Source organism: Mizuhopecten yessoensis, unplaced genomic scaffold, assembly GCF_002113885.1.
Source record: "Mizuhopecten yessoensis strain PY_sf001 unplaced genomic scaffold, ASM211388v2 scaffold9719, whole genome shotgun sequence".
In the NCBI taxonomy this organism is placed as follows: domain Eukaryota; kingdom Metazoa; phylum Mollusca; class Bivalvia; order Pectinida; family Pectinidae; genus Mizuhopecten; species Mizuhopecten yessoensis.
Window position 1 is genome coordinate 67420 of NW_018408188.1, and position 14396 is coordinate 81815.

Sequence of the window (14396 nt, forward strand, 5' to 3'; positions counted from 1 at the left end):
TATTGGTCTGTTCCTTGACTTACTTGAACAGGCATTCTATTGGTCTGTTCCTTGACTTACTTGAACAGGCATTCTATTGGTCTGTTCCTTGACTTACTTAAACAGACATTCTATTGGTCTGTTCCTTGACTTACTTGAACAGACACCTCATCCTGTTTACTGGACAGACTAAGAACATTGACACATCTGGCAAACGCCTCCTGTAGCACCTGTGGACAGAAAGTTGAGTTAAGGGTGTATGCTACCTTAAACATTCACCTGATATATCACCCCCTTTTTGTCTCCCTTTTAACCTGATATATCACCCCTTTTTGTCTCGCTTTAACCTTATATATCCCCCTGTTGTCTCCTTTTAAAAGTGTTTAATTAGCATGGCATAATTACATCAATCGTTTGTTTAGATTACTGTTATACAATATAGCTTACTTTGTCTCTCTTTAAAACGGATATGGAAATAAGTCATTGAAAAAATTTGTATACATTCAGTCTTAGTCAAAAGAACTCTTTGTGTACCTGTATTCCATGTTCCCTGCGTAGTTCCTCAGCATTAAGAGCCGAACATTTAACTGTGTGATAAGCTAGCTCTGTTGCCGCTGACAACAGAGGGGCGGACTTGGAGAAGAGGGAATCGTCGTTTGTCTCCATACGGATGGTTTTGATCAGCATTGGATATCCAGCATACTTGTATGGTTCCAGGTCTAACAAAGAATTCAAACACTTTCCATATCTCATGTAGGACTCTGAAGTATCACTAACAGATTTTTTAAAGAACTTCTCTTCTTTTCCTAGCTGTTTCATCAACAGTAATCCTATTCTTTAGAAATTCTACTTCCAACAGTTTCCTTGTACATTACTCTAGAACTACATGAATACAGAAACCTTATAACACAAAGGAAAAATAGAACAAATATCTTTCTGGAAACAAAATTACTCATAATTTTGAAGGTTTCACCATTTTATATACATGGGGCCACTTGTTATAATGGTCGGTGGGGTCTGAAAGAAAGGTTACTGTCAACAACTTATATAATACGCCTCTAAAACATAATTGCTATTGGTGGTTTCAGTGGTAAAAAGCCCCTAAACTGCCTCCCCTACCCCTTTCTATATTCATTAACCCTTTCACCACTGTAGACCATAATGGACTCATCCAGATGAATATATGGTAGAGTCTACTCAAGTTACCTAGGGATGAAAGAGTTAATTTCTGGTATAGCCATAATGAAGACTGTGTTTGTATCAATGACTTACCATCCTTATACCTGCTGAAGAGGATAGACTGCGCCTGGAGTATTAATACTATGTTCTGGGGGTCAGGACCGTCCTTCAACCTCGACTTACTGCACAGGAACTCGTACGCTTTGTTCACTTGCTCAAACATTTCCTACATTAGACATTGAAATATCTTTATAATATACGCACCATAAATCAATTTCAAAGTGCTTCTGACAAATTCATTTTTAAAAGATTTTTTCTGACTTGATAAAATAGTTAGACATGCACTGTAACTCACCCGTCCATCTGGGTTTTTGTCAGGATGATATTTCTGAGCCAGTTTGAAGTATGCTTTTCTGATTGTGGACTCTTCATGTCTGAAATGTATGAAAAAAAAAATAATCTTGAAACAAAAGAGTGAGAAGACAGCTAGGTTTTACAAACAGCACTGACAAGCAGACTAATACCTCTCAATATTTGTTATAGAAAATGTTCATCAAGTAATTAAATGCTAGTTTTTACCTGGATTTTTCATTTGAAGAACTGTAAGTAGTATATACCTTTTACTCGACGTGTACGTTTGCAGAATTACTTTTAAAGTTGCCAACATCCGGGGGTTGAGATTCCTAATCTTACTTCAATGGGGTGAATGATTCTTTTTTCTCTTACCCAGTTCACCTATTGTGTACCATAATACATAATGTAATGTTAACGTTACAGGCTAAATTCAGGGTTGACATGATGTTGATGCATTGTTGATGTGACGTCATACAATAGTTATGAATATATGACCCCCCCCCCCATCTCAAGCCTAGGGTGAGACAAGGATATCTTGCACCGAGATAAGTGCTGATATTTTTGTTCAGAATAGAGAAAATAGCTACTTACCCGCCACTGCCTTTCTTGAGGTTGAGGACATTGAAAGCCTCGTCCAGTGACATGCTGGGAGGCTTCTTCTCCACCTCCTTCTTCCACGCCTCTAAGATGTCCTTCAGTAGTTTCACCTACAACACACAAGGTCAAGGTCATGGCACGGAGCAAATATCAAGTCAAAGTCAAGGTCAATACACATTGCCAAGGTCAATACACATAGCTTATGTCAAAAGCCAAGGTCAACATCAATACACATTGCCAAGTTCAATACACATAGCAAATGTCAAAAGGTCAACTTTAATACACATTGCCAAGGTTAATACACATAGCAAATGTCAAAAGCCAAGGTCAACATTAATACACATTGTCCAGGTCAATACACATTGCCAAGGTCAATACACATAGCAAATGTCAAAAGACAAGGTCAACATCAATACATATTGCCAAGGTCAATACACATAGCAAATGTCAAAAGCCAAGGTCAACATTAATACACAAGGTCAATACACATTTTTAAGGTCAAAGCACAATCTCTGTAAACACTGTTCTTATTTCTACATATTCTTCATACTAAAACACTACTTCCTGTATAGCACTAAAGATAAAAATATGTTGGGTTTTTTAAACATGTAATCAAGGAAGGAATTACCGTCATCTAATTGCAATTTGTCTGATGCACATTTGTTCATCAATAGCCGAAATTGCTTATATATCAATGCTTTAACTAGTCAAGCGATTCAAAGCAATAGACACAACGAAGGTCATGACCTTGTCAATGTCAAAATAACACCTTATTATCCAGATAAGACATTATAATATATAGAGTCATAATTTTCAGGTTTTATTTGGTAATTTCATTGTTTTTTTCGCAGTTTGTTGGATTAGGCAAGATGTCTGAATACTAAGGGGTCAGATCACACATGTTTCACAGTAACAATACTTTCTAAGGACTTATCATATACTTACCGGGTCTTTGATTGGCCAGTCAGGGAAGCGTGTCGTATCACATAGGTGTTTGAGATAGTAGATGTTACAGAAGAGTTCGTTCTCTAACTGTGGGAAGCTGACTAGAGGTATAGGACAGTACTGATACAGAGACCGAGTGTTACTCTGTAGGCGTGGCGAGAAGTCGGCCAGGTGGGAAGCTATCTTCTCAATCATCAGTCGCCTGCAATTAAAATATCGATAAATGATAAAAGAAATCAATTAACTGCAAATAATTTCTAGACAAGCTTACTACATTGTTAAGATATCTTAATTTTCCTCTTTCTAATTAAAACAAATATTACTGTTTATGAAAAATATTGAAAATAAAGAATTTCTCTTTTGTAAAATATATTTGAATATAAATGTGAACTTTACTCTATCCTCAATTTTACAATTATAAGATCCAATTGAAAAATATTGAAAATTTAAACTTTGAATCTTTAAAAACAGTACCATAATTGGAATAGAATCAAAATCACACAATAGGATTTATATAAGGGAGTGTTGAGCTATTTTTGCAGTGTTGAGTGTACCCCATACCTCATTTCACTGTTCCAGATTGCTTCAGGTGTGTCAAATTCTCCAAGGAATATTTTGGCAAATTTGTCTGGTGAGTAATTTTCGAGGTAGCATACCATTGCTTCTGGCAGTATGTGACCCAACACACTCCGCATCATAATTTCCGAGCTTGAAAACTGAATGTAGACAACAATGCAATAATTTAATATCAATATACATCATATAATTAAGGGTCTAGAGAGAAAACCAATAAAATTGAATCAAGTATCTCTTAGTTCACTTGCCTACCAGTTCTGTGTGAATTCAAACAATCTACAACGCATGCCAACTTGTGTTGTCAGTCTACAAATTATGCTAGCTGGAGTTGTCGAAAGGTCTTCAACTCATGCCATCTGGAGTTGTCAAAATGGCTAAATCTCAAATTAGAGTAGCAATTTAAAAAGATTTACACCTCACATCCAGCTTGGGTTGTTGAACAAGTCTGACTAGGGTTGTCAAATGGTCTTAAACTCATGCTACTTGGGCTGTCCAAAGTCCAGACCTTATGGTTGACCACACTAATAAAAACTCTTTGTTTAAAATAATTTCACTAAATTATAAATAATATGTAGACAATTTGGAAATACCAAATATTCCAAATACCAAATATCTATTCTTCTCAACTTGATGGAGGAAATGGGCCCATCCCCTTATAACCTCATCATAACAAAAGGCCTATACATATATCATTAGAGCTGAAGGCCTAGACTTACATCATTAGAGCTGAAGGCCTAGACTTATATCATTAGACCTGAAGGCCTAGACATGTCATCAGAGCCGCAGGCCTAAACCTATATTATTAGTGCCACAGGCCTAGACTTACATCAGTAGAGCTGAAGGCCTAGACATATGTCATCAGAGCTGCAGGCCTAAACCTATATTATTAATGCCACAGGCCTAGATTTACAACAGTAGTGCCACAGGCCTAGACTTACACCAGCAGAGCTGAAGGCCTAGACATATGTCATCAGAGCCGCAGGCCTAAACCTATATCATTCGAGCCACAGGCCTAGACTTACATCAGTAGTGCCACAGGCCTAGATTTACATCATTAGAGCCTAAAGCATAGACTTATATCAGTAGTGCCACAGGCCTAGACTTACATCAGTAGAGCTGAAGGCCTAGACATATGTCATCAGAGCTGCAGGCCTAAACCTATATTTTTAGTGCCACGGGCCTAGACTTACATCAGTAGTGCCACAGGCCTAGACTTACATCAGTAGAGCTGAAGGCCTAGACATATGGTCTTGGCTGATGGTCTTGACTAACGTCTTCAGAGCCGTAAGACTGATATGTACTCACCTCGTCGGAGCAGAAGGCCTATACTTATGTCAGCACAGCCGTAGGACTGATATGTACTCACCTCGTCGGAGCGGTAGGCCTATACTTATGTCAGCACAGCCGTAAGACTGATATGTACTCACCTCGTCGGAGCGGAAGGCCTGAGTTAGGTGGGTGGATTTGAGGAATCGTGCTACAGGCAGTACATTTGAGCCAGTGTACATGAGGATGAAGAAGAAAACTCCCGTAAGGTATAACCGTGATATGTTGGGGTTGTCCTGCATGATACTGTAAAGGAGTACCGCAACCTTCTCCACCAGAATAGGGTCAAAGGTCAACAACAGCTGAAAAGTAAGAAGAGACAGGTAAATTTCATGGAGAGTTTGGCTCCTAATTTCTCAAATATCTATCATGAAGTGAATTAAAGATATCCTTTTTGAATATCTTAGGATTTAAGCACCTACTAACGATACTTTAAAAGTAGACCTGGTAATTAATATAAGTTGCTTCCAAAAGCATAAAGTTCTCTTGTTATACAACCATCCAGTAAATTTCAATATAAGTAGGTCTTGCTTATGTAATATTGTGCAAGTATTTCCATGCCATACAGAATCAGATAAACATTAAACTGCTCTATTCAACCTACTGACATATACAATATACAGAGGGATACAATTTGATGATAGGCGACATTTTTCTGCGTACCTGGACTATGTGAGGGAGGCAGACAGCATCTGACAGGATGCGTTTGATTTTTGGCAGTGGTCGCACTATTGCACCTTCAGAATCTCTGTAAAAAAAAAATCAAAACATATTAAACTATTTCTGCAATTAACTTTTCTATATATATACTCAATTATTTTGGCAATTGTTATTTGTCATAAGTCAATAAAGATGTATTACATGTTTAGACAAAATCTCACACTCCACTTAAGAGGTTGAACAAGAGGCCATGCTATCTGTATATTGGAGGTATTGGACTCTATATTATCTTGTGAGTACCACTTTCACTTAACAATTATAAATAAATCCACATAGGGCATCCTAATTGTGGGGTGGCAGCATTTATGTTGCAGGATTCAAATGAGCTAAAATAATTTAGTCTGTTTCAAATGTCTCTGACAAGAGCCGTTAAATGCTGAATATGTTTTTATATATTGTCTTAGTAAAAATAATATCCAAATTTAATGCTTTATGCTCACATAAACATCTACAGGAAACGGATATAGCATTTTCTTGGCCGTATTGTTTAGGTATACTTAGTAATCAGGGGAAAAGAAACTGTTTTGATGGCCTCACTGACTAGGGCACTGATAACACAATAGGATCAAGTAACAAATAAAGTCTTTACTTGGCCTAACTTAGGTGCTAGCTCGGGTGAGGACCATATTTAACATAAAATTAAGTAACAAATAAAGTGTTTTCTTGGCCTGACTCACTGACTAGGGCACTGACCATTCCAAAGAATTAAGAAACAAAATATAGTGTTTTTTGGCCTGACTCACCAACTACTGCACTGACCAAAGCATAGAATCAAGAAACAAATGGTGTTTTCTTGGCCCGACTCATCAAATAGCTAGAGCACTTACCATACCGTAGAATCGAAAAAAAATATAGTATCTACGTGGTCTTACTCACCGACTAGGGTAATAATCACTCATCTTGACAAACATGTTGAGAATGAGACAGGCCAGGTCACTCTCGTTCATTACTGCTTGACCACTGGCCAGTAAAGTCCATTTAAGTTGAGGAACAGATTGTAGAGGGCGCCAGCCGTCCATGCCTTGCGCCCAACATCTCGTTTTTGCATGTACAGTTCCTTCCTCATATAACGTTTTCATCTACAAAACGAACCATATCTTCAAAATCGTAAACATTTGTCAAGGAAAATGTAAAATGAAAGAATAAAACAATTAAAACTGACAGTGCAAGTTACAAATCTTTCAAATGAGATCAAAAATAAATCAGCGTCCAATCACCAGAACGCTTTTGACAATTCCACACAGAAATATCTTATCTGTTTCACAATGCTGCCCATCCTGCTGGGAGCAAAATAATGAAGGCTCAACTGTATTCATGTCTGATAAAAAGAAATCTAACAAAAGTTCACACAACTTACCTCCACTGCACTGTAGGGCCCGAGTCTCTCTTTGTCCTTGTTACCGTAGTACCACTCTTTTTCACTCTCTCGATTCATATCGGGCGAGGCTTCTATCACATTCGTCTACAAAATCAAAATGCTTAGTAATGAACCCCGAACAGCTTCAAAATTAACTATACGCAATAAAATCATTGAATAGATATTTCCAGGGTTGAATATTCTTAAATATGCAAGAACCAACAATAAAAATGTTTGAAGCCTGGCTGGATAAGCATTGGGGACAACCAGAATGTTTTAAAAATCATGAACTTGACAATAATGAACTTATCCACTGTCAGGGCATCTGTCTAGAGGCTGACCATACAAATGATCTGGATATAAAGGGTTTTGCCTTCGTCCAGTATTATTATATCATATTATTATTAATTAATGGGCAGACAGCAGAAAGTGGAAAAAAATACTGCAGACAAAGAAGTGTTTAACAATGGTGAAACATAATGGGGTTTACACAAATAACAATAGTATCAAAAGTCAAAATTGGTTGAAAACATCACCCCCACCGTCTGACGGCAAAATTCAGCTTCAACCAAATCTCTTTAGATTTTGACATGACAAGGTGACAGTGACCTACTTGTAAGGGTACAGTGGCCCGAGTGGTATGTAGATGGGCTAGTGTCAACAGGTCCACCATTATCTTCACACCGTTAGCATCCAATATGTCTTTCACATTCCGCTAAAGACATCAAGACAAAAATTCCATTTTCATATCTAACAATGAAAGTGAAGGTTTCACAGTAAAAATATCAAAGATTTCATTCATTTGATAAAGCATACCAGGCATGCATCATGGATAAAATCATTTCAGACATTTAACATTCAATATTCAAGACTGTTTTGAACATGCATTTACTTTTACTTTTGAAAATTGATGGACAAATCTGAAATCTACGTAAATTTGAAAGTAAACACTTTTATATAATTATCTAAAATATTTTATGTCAAAACATAGGATTTATTAAAACTGAAATTGCAAACAATGGAATTTTACAAGAGAGTTTTTTAATTTCTTTCATTAATACCTTAAATGTACCAAGCAAAGTATTTTTGGTAATAGTCTACACTTACAGGGTGCAAGATGAGTTTGTTGAGAAACAAAATCAGTCGGTCTCTCTCCAATTTGTCTGTACACTGCAAGACAAAACACAAGTTTAAGCATTCAAATAACACTTACAGGTCAGCAAGGGCCCCACCATATGTATGACTGACAACCCCCTCTAGTCTATTTTTAACAGTAACCTTTAGCTTGACCTTAAAACCTCTTCACTATAAATGATATTAGTTATTTTGTTTTGATGTCTACTATAAGTTTCCGTTTTGTCTTCTCTTTTGTGTGTGTTGACTTTGGGAGGAATTTGTTTTGAATACATACTGGCACTATAGTATATATTGTGTTGAAACTGTGGTAAAATTTTTCTTTTTCGTTTAAACACAACTCCTACGTGTTAAGTGATAACTTACACGCTCCAGCATGCCGACGATGTAGCGTGTGTCGTTGAATGCGCCAATTTCCTCGTGACACTTGCTGTAGACAATTGTCATAGCCTGTAGACACATACACTTCATGGCTATCTTGGGCGTCAGCAGAAAACGGTGGTACAGGTCGTTGAAGAACTCGTACCTAGAAAACAATATTTGCAAAACTGTTTTCTTCAATCAGTAAAAAATGAAATCAACTGCTCCAGGGACCAGCCCTATTAATCAATCCTCTCTCTTAAGAGATCATCATTTTCTCATCGCCAGAAAGCATTGTTATAATTTAATACTCTATTGAAAGACCACCTCTTTTAATATAGAATGATGTGACTGTTTTCAAAATTTATTTCTTGTCAATTTTGAAAATATTTACAATATTTTTTCTCAACACAAGAGTGACAAGACTCAACATTATCATTTTTTCCCCTTAATATCTCTTTAACAGATTTCTTCTTCATTTAATTAAACTCAATCTCAATGTAATTGTAGTGAAAATACAGTACATTGTATAATGTATCACAAGAACAGGTCAGTTTCTAGAAAACAGAACAGAGACTAAAGGACTCTCCACGTTCAACACACCTTGCTAGTTGTATTCACGATTGTTCATTTTAAAATGGCAAAAGCACTTAATCCAGTTGAAAATGAATATTCCCACAAAATTTATTACAAAATAACAAGGGTAAGGAAAACCAAGCAGTTTGGATACATGAGCATGTTCATTGAACAATTGGTTTTATTACACAATAGTCTATATAAATTACAATTAGTAATTTTTGACTGTTTCTGGCTTTTTGTCCAATTTCGGCTGTAGGGGTGAAACAGTCAAAACTGTTTTCCCGGTCAGAGCGAACTGTTACCCAGCGCAAATTTTATGCGCAGAAATCACCCTTTGAGAGCCCCGTTCAAGCGTTTATTTGACCTCAGCATTGATACTAAAATATCTATTTGGTAATAAAACAATTGTTTCAATGCTATTAGGGAAACAGTCAATACTACCATCCCTCGGTAGGGGGAAGCCCTGTGGAACTGTTTTCCCTCGGCCTCGGGCAAACAGTTCCCCAGGTTTCCCCCTACCTTGGGATGATAGTTTTGACTGTTCCCCAAATAGCCATGAAACAATTCTATACTGTTGATAAGATATAAATAAATCTCTTCCTGTTTCCATTCACTGTTTCCATAACTTCAGTAACTTGGAGAATTCCACTACACTTACGACTTTTTGATGGCACTGGTTTCTTCTGACTCGTTTTCTCCCTCCTCCAACAGAAGTCGCAGATAATAGTCACCTGTCACGTACACAAACGACATCAGTAAATTAGCAGCTTATAATAAACTGAAACAATATACGTTTTATAAATACTGCTGCAAATATAGAATGTCCGAGCTGACCTCTGTAAGCTTGGTTATTCATTGTGATTCTTCCAAAAGGTGATCTGTGGCTGTGTGTAACAAAACCTGTAGTCTTAGTACACTTTGTCAAGCCACTTTAGAGGAGGTGTTTTATGTACTGCTAGTCTGAGTGTAGATAACACTTGACACTGCAGACATATTTCATAGTTATCATACATACATATAATATTTTAGTATTTTCATAACAATAGGGTAAAAAAAAAATCTATTGATATTGCCCCTAATTTTTGTTCATGAAAATATCATATTTCAAAAAAGTATATATTTATATTAAGTAAATATCTCTGATGAACCACAAAAACTTCGACATTTTTACATTAGTATGGTACGTTACAACATTGCCCCTGTTCTGCTGTACATACTTTAATACATATTCATGCAATGTTAGTTTTGCACTTAACACTTAACTGCTTAATTGATCATGTTGTAAACAATTAATTCCTGTAATGATAAATTTGCCTTTATTAAAAAGACTGGGAGTGTAAAAGGCAAAAACTGAACTGTGGCAAAAATATCCCAGTATTTTGGTATGCTGGTATCATACTGATTACCTCCAAACTCAAATAGGACTTTGTTATAATATAAGCATGCATTTGGAGTTTTTTGTAAATATTATATTTAATGTACCTATTTTGATCTCGTCTGACAGACAGATATAGGGTACTTCAAACTCTTGATGGTTCCATCCGACGATACAGTTGGAGCCAAGCTCCTTGTCGACTGTGAAAGCACGAATCTCGTTCTCTAGGGCTTCCCTCAGTTCTTCCCGTGTCTAAGTTTGAAAAGACAAAAGCAATATTGCGTTTCACATAAACCAACAGACAAAATGATACATTGTACTTAAAAGAAGAGATAATGATCAGACAACATCAAATGAGGAGTCTCGGCAAATTTAATGCAGTTTACATATTTCAGCCCACAAGGTGGGTTCTGGTGACGGCCAACCTAATGTGGCAGAAACATGTAAACTTGATTCTTTGCCAAGACTCCCCATTTGATGTTTTGTCTGGTCATCTCTCTTTTGAATTTCTATTACGCTTATGGCCGAACTAGTGAATTCCATTTAGGAACCCACCAACTGGGCACCGCAGACCTTCACTGGACATTCAATAGGTGTAGGAGATGTTGGATCTCAGTTTCCCTTGTAAATTGTACGCAAGTGCAGGTTAATATTGTAGACAAGACATTATATAATAGTTCAGAAGACATAACATGTCTCTTTTTTTGCTTCTTGTATCTTCATCCATTTTATTGTTGGTAACCGAGGTATTCATAGGACATTGAGAGACGTTTCTATTTTCAATTTTTTTGGAGGGGGGTGGGGTGGTCTTTTTTTAAATGAACCTTATAATTTAGAATTTTTCAGGGGTTAACACACAAGTAATTGTTATAAAAGTTTTGAGGACAAGACCTTAAATTCAGGCATTGATTTATGTCAGTTTGATCACTAGTGCTACAGAAATTGTGCCATGTGGAACTTGTCTAACTTACCTTGTAGTTCCAGATGAGGTTAGGTTTGGCATGGTCTTTGTTGAAGCCATAATAAAACAATGGCCAGTTCGCCTCGCTCTTGATGCGCTGTCGCCGCTTTCTTAAGGTGACTGGCTTCAGGTCATTTTGCTGCAACAGAATAACAATGATGAAACTTGGTTGGAACTATCATCATGTGATTGCAGTTTAATCGTATGAAAATTAAGACTCTGACTCACCGCCAGGGCCTGAGGGTTGGGGCCAGAAGGTGTCAAATTAGCTACAATTTCAATTATTTGAACATTTAAACAGTTAAATATCTATTTCAATGATACTTTTCATTCAAAATAATATTTATTGAACTATCAGATTCTTTGAGACATCCATCACAAGACTTACTTTTGACCTATATTTTCATAAAATGTTAAGGAAGAAGTTACAACATAACTACCCATCTCAAAATAAAATACATTTAATTGAGTCAAGTGGTAACCAAAATACCTGTTTTGTTTTTTCCAGTCCAATCCTTGACCGCCAATGCTGAAGAAAGCCATCAATCTTCATCTCCAGCAGCAGCAGCTGGGGGTTCTTCTTGTTTTTCTTCTGGATTTCCTAGAGCAAACAATTTCTAAACGTTGACAAATCCATAACCAGACTTGTGATTTGGATTGAAGTTTTATGTAGCCCCTTTGACACAATACAGCAATTGAGTTAAAAACACCAACCATTTTAATGAAAGGTACCTGGTAATAAGGAAAATTACGAACTACAAGCAAGGACTTATCACCGGTTAAAAACACTGAGAAATTGGGTACAACAGTAAATGTGTGTGTGTGTCCGTCAAATAAAGACTGGAAAAATAAGATGCTGACAGGAGTAGGGCAGATACAGGTCCTAAGCTATTAATAGTTTTCTCTTGTGACCAGAGTAAGAATCAGTTATAATGATCTCTTAAAACACTTTCACATATCCGTTTCAACCAGCTGAACCTGCAAAGAAAATGACAGGCTCAGACCTGAACAGAGGCTGACCTCATGAATATTTGGCACACACATATATTGAGGGGTCCAGGCGCGTCCGACAGAAGTTAAAACGCTGACTATTTGTAGATTACATTTAATTTAATTCTTTGTGAAATAAGGTTGATTCATATATGTTCTAGGATACGGTATATAATGAAATGGACGCTTAAAAGAAGGACATATTATTCTGCATATATTGTTATTTATTTGTCACAAAACTCGGAAACTGTGTTTTTTTAGCTCTGCCTACAGTTCAGTTCAAATGCCTTGGTTTATTGCGGAATATATCTGCACCACCTGAACTGTGTCAACCAGGATAGAAAATGATACGCAGTTGTTCAAATCCTGATTAATAACTCGACGACAACTTAATGCAAAATTTTCTTCTGACAGAAAGCACAAAAATATTTTGTTATTTTCCAGATAAAATGTTTTGGATCAACAGGCTCAACACTGCTTTCCCCAATGGTATCAATACCAGGTGATGATGATGATGACATCACAATTTGAGAGGTTGTGTTTTTATGACGTCATTGTGTTGTGTTGATGTCATGGGAACAATGTTATGACATCATCAATGTCATATTTACTCATCCTGTTTGTCAAGATGAATGTGACATAGAGGTCCGGTGACATTTATACCCCCACGAAGGGCTAAGCCAGAAAGCTTGGAAAAAAAGTAACTTTTTAGTTTGCTAGTATTATTGTGTTATCTATAGGAACATGTGTTTATAGACAATTAATTTGTCAGATAGTTTTCAAAAAACAACATTTTGAAAGTTTGTGTTAACAACTCCTATAAGCTAATCAAGGCATTTAACAATTGAGTCAACAGCAGAAATGTAGAACCATTTGTCCCCTTTTAACCACAGCAAACATGTATCATAAAACAAATTAACTTTTGTATACAACCCCTCAAAATCGTCACCTTGGCCATTTTAAGTCATTGAATAAAACATTTGCATATGACCCCTCATACTCCTCACCTGAGCCATTTTGACATTGTCCCTGATGTTGATTCTGTCCTCCTCAGATGTGGGTACATCTGCTTCTGAGTCTAAAAATAGCAACAGGCCACCTGGCTGCAAGTTAAAATTTTAAACATTATCAGCATATCCTTGGAAAATTTCCTGACCATGAGGGGTATAATTAATAGAATCTCCCCCTACCTCGAGGGTGTGACAGAGAAATCGCCAACCCGAGGGGTGATGTTTTTCGGTTGTCTAACACGAGGCTCTGCCGAGGGTTAGACAACCAAAAAAATCACCCTGAGGGTCACACCCTCAAGGTAGGGGATGATTATTTTTCTCCCATCCTATTTTTTCAGTCACAGCTCCATCGACACTAGTCTGCCATGTTTGTAAACAAAAAAACATGTGATGTATGCATATCGTCAATCACTTTTGATGACGTCAAAATTACTGATGACGCATTTTAATGACGTCACAATTTAACATGTGCTAATCGGCACGAGGCTATCTCTCACTAGCGGGTGACAAGCTGATCTTTCCCGGCTAAAATGGGAGACACGCCTGTGAAGGGTGAGAGATAAAGAAATCTCAATTCTAAGAGTTTGATTCTTAAATAGCCAAACCTAAGGCTTGCTGAGGGTTTTAAAAATAAACAAGAGGCCCATGGGCCTTAACGGTCACCTGATATATTTATACAGAGAGTTGATTTTGTTTTTAACATGAACAGAAATATTATTCAAAGTGACAAAAAACAATAAAACCACCTTACTCAATATCTAGCATACAGATTTCAGACTAAAAAGGATTTGAAACTAGCACCTCTGATTCTTAACAAGGAAAATGAAGAAATTTTAGCACACTGACTCCTTTGAGCCCCACCCTACAGCCCTTGGGGGTAGGGCTGGCTCAAAATTTTCAAAGTATCAAACTGTCAATTCAAGGTTATAATTCCAATCAAGTTATTAACATGTA

The 14396-nt window shown here is 36.8% G+C and overlaps 1 protein-coding gene across 2 annotated transcripts in view; it reads right to left on the bottom strand.

Moving 5' to 3' along the window:
* Positions 1-14396, bottom strand: part of LOC110458712 (dnaJ homolog subfamily C member 13-like) — a 58867-nt gene that overhangs the window by 22471 nt on the left and 22000 nt on the right. For both annotated transcript variants that reach the window (XM_021510590.1, XM_021510589.1), the window contains exons 21-39: positions 13440-13535; positions 11933-12043; positions 11453-11581; positions 10589-10733; positions 9765-9837; positions 8534-8693; positions 8141-8203; positions 7647-7748; positions 7034-7138; positions 6553-6755; positions 5620-5704; positions 5058-5258; positions 3616-3770; positions 3055-3256; positions 2104-2219; positions 1514-1592; positions 1252-1384; positions 514-698; positions 135-209 (exon numbers count right to left, since the gene is read on the bottom strand). In XM_021510590.1, coding sequence (XP_021366265.1) covers positions 135-209; positions 514-698; positions 1252-1384; positions 1514-1592; positions 2104-2219; positions 3055-3256; positions 3616-3770; positions 5058-5258; positions 5620-5704; positions 6553-6755; positions 7034-7138; positions 7647-7748; positions 8141-8203; positions 8534-8693; positions 9765-9837; positions 10589-10733; positions 11453-11581; positions 11933-12043; positions 13440-13535 — 2418 coding nt within the window. The remainder of the gene's footprint in view (positions 1-134; positions 210-513; positions 699-1251; positions 1385-1513; positions 1593-2103; positions 2220-3054; positions 3257-3615; positions 3771-5057; positions 5259-5619; positions 5705-6552; positions 6756-7033; positions 7139-7646; positions 7749-8140; positions 8204-8533; positions 8694-9764; positions 9838-10588; positions 10734-11452; positions 11582-11932; positions 12044-13439; positions 13536-14396) is intronic.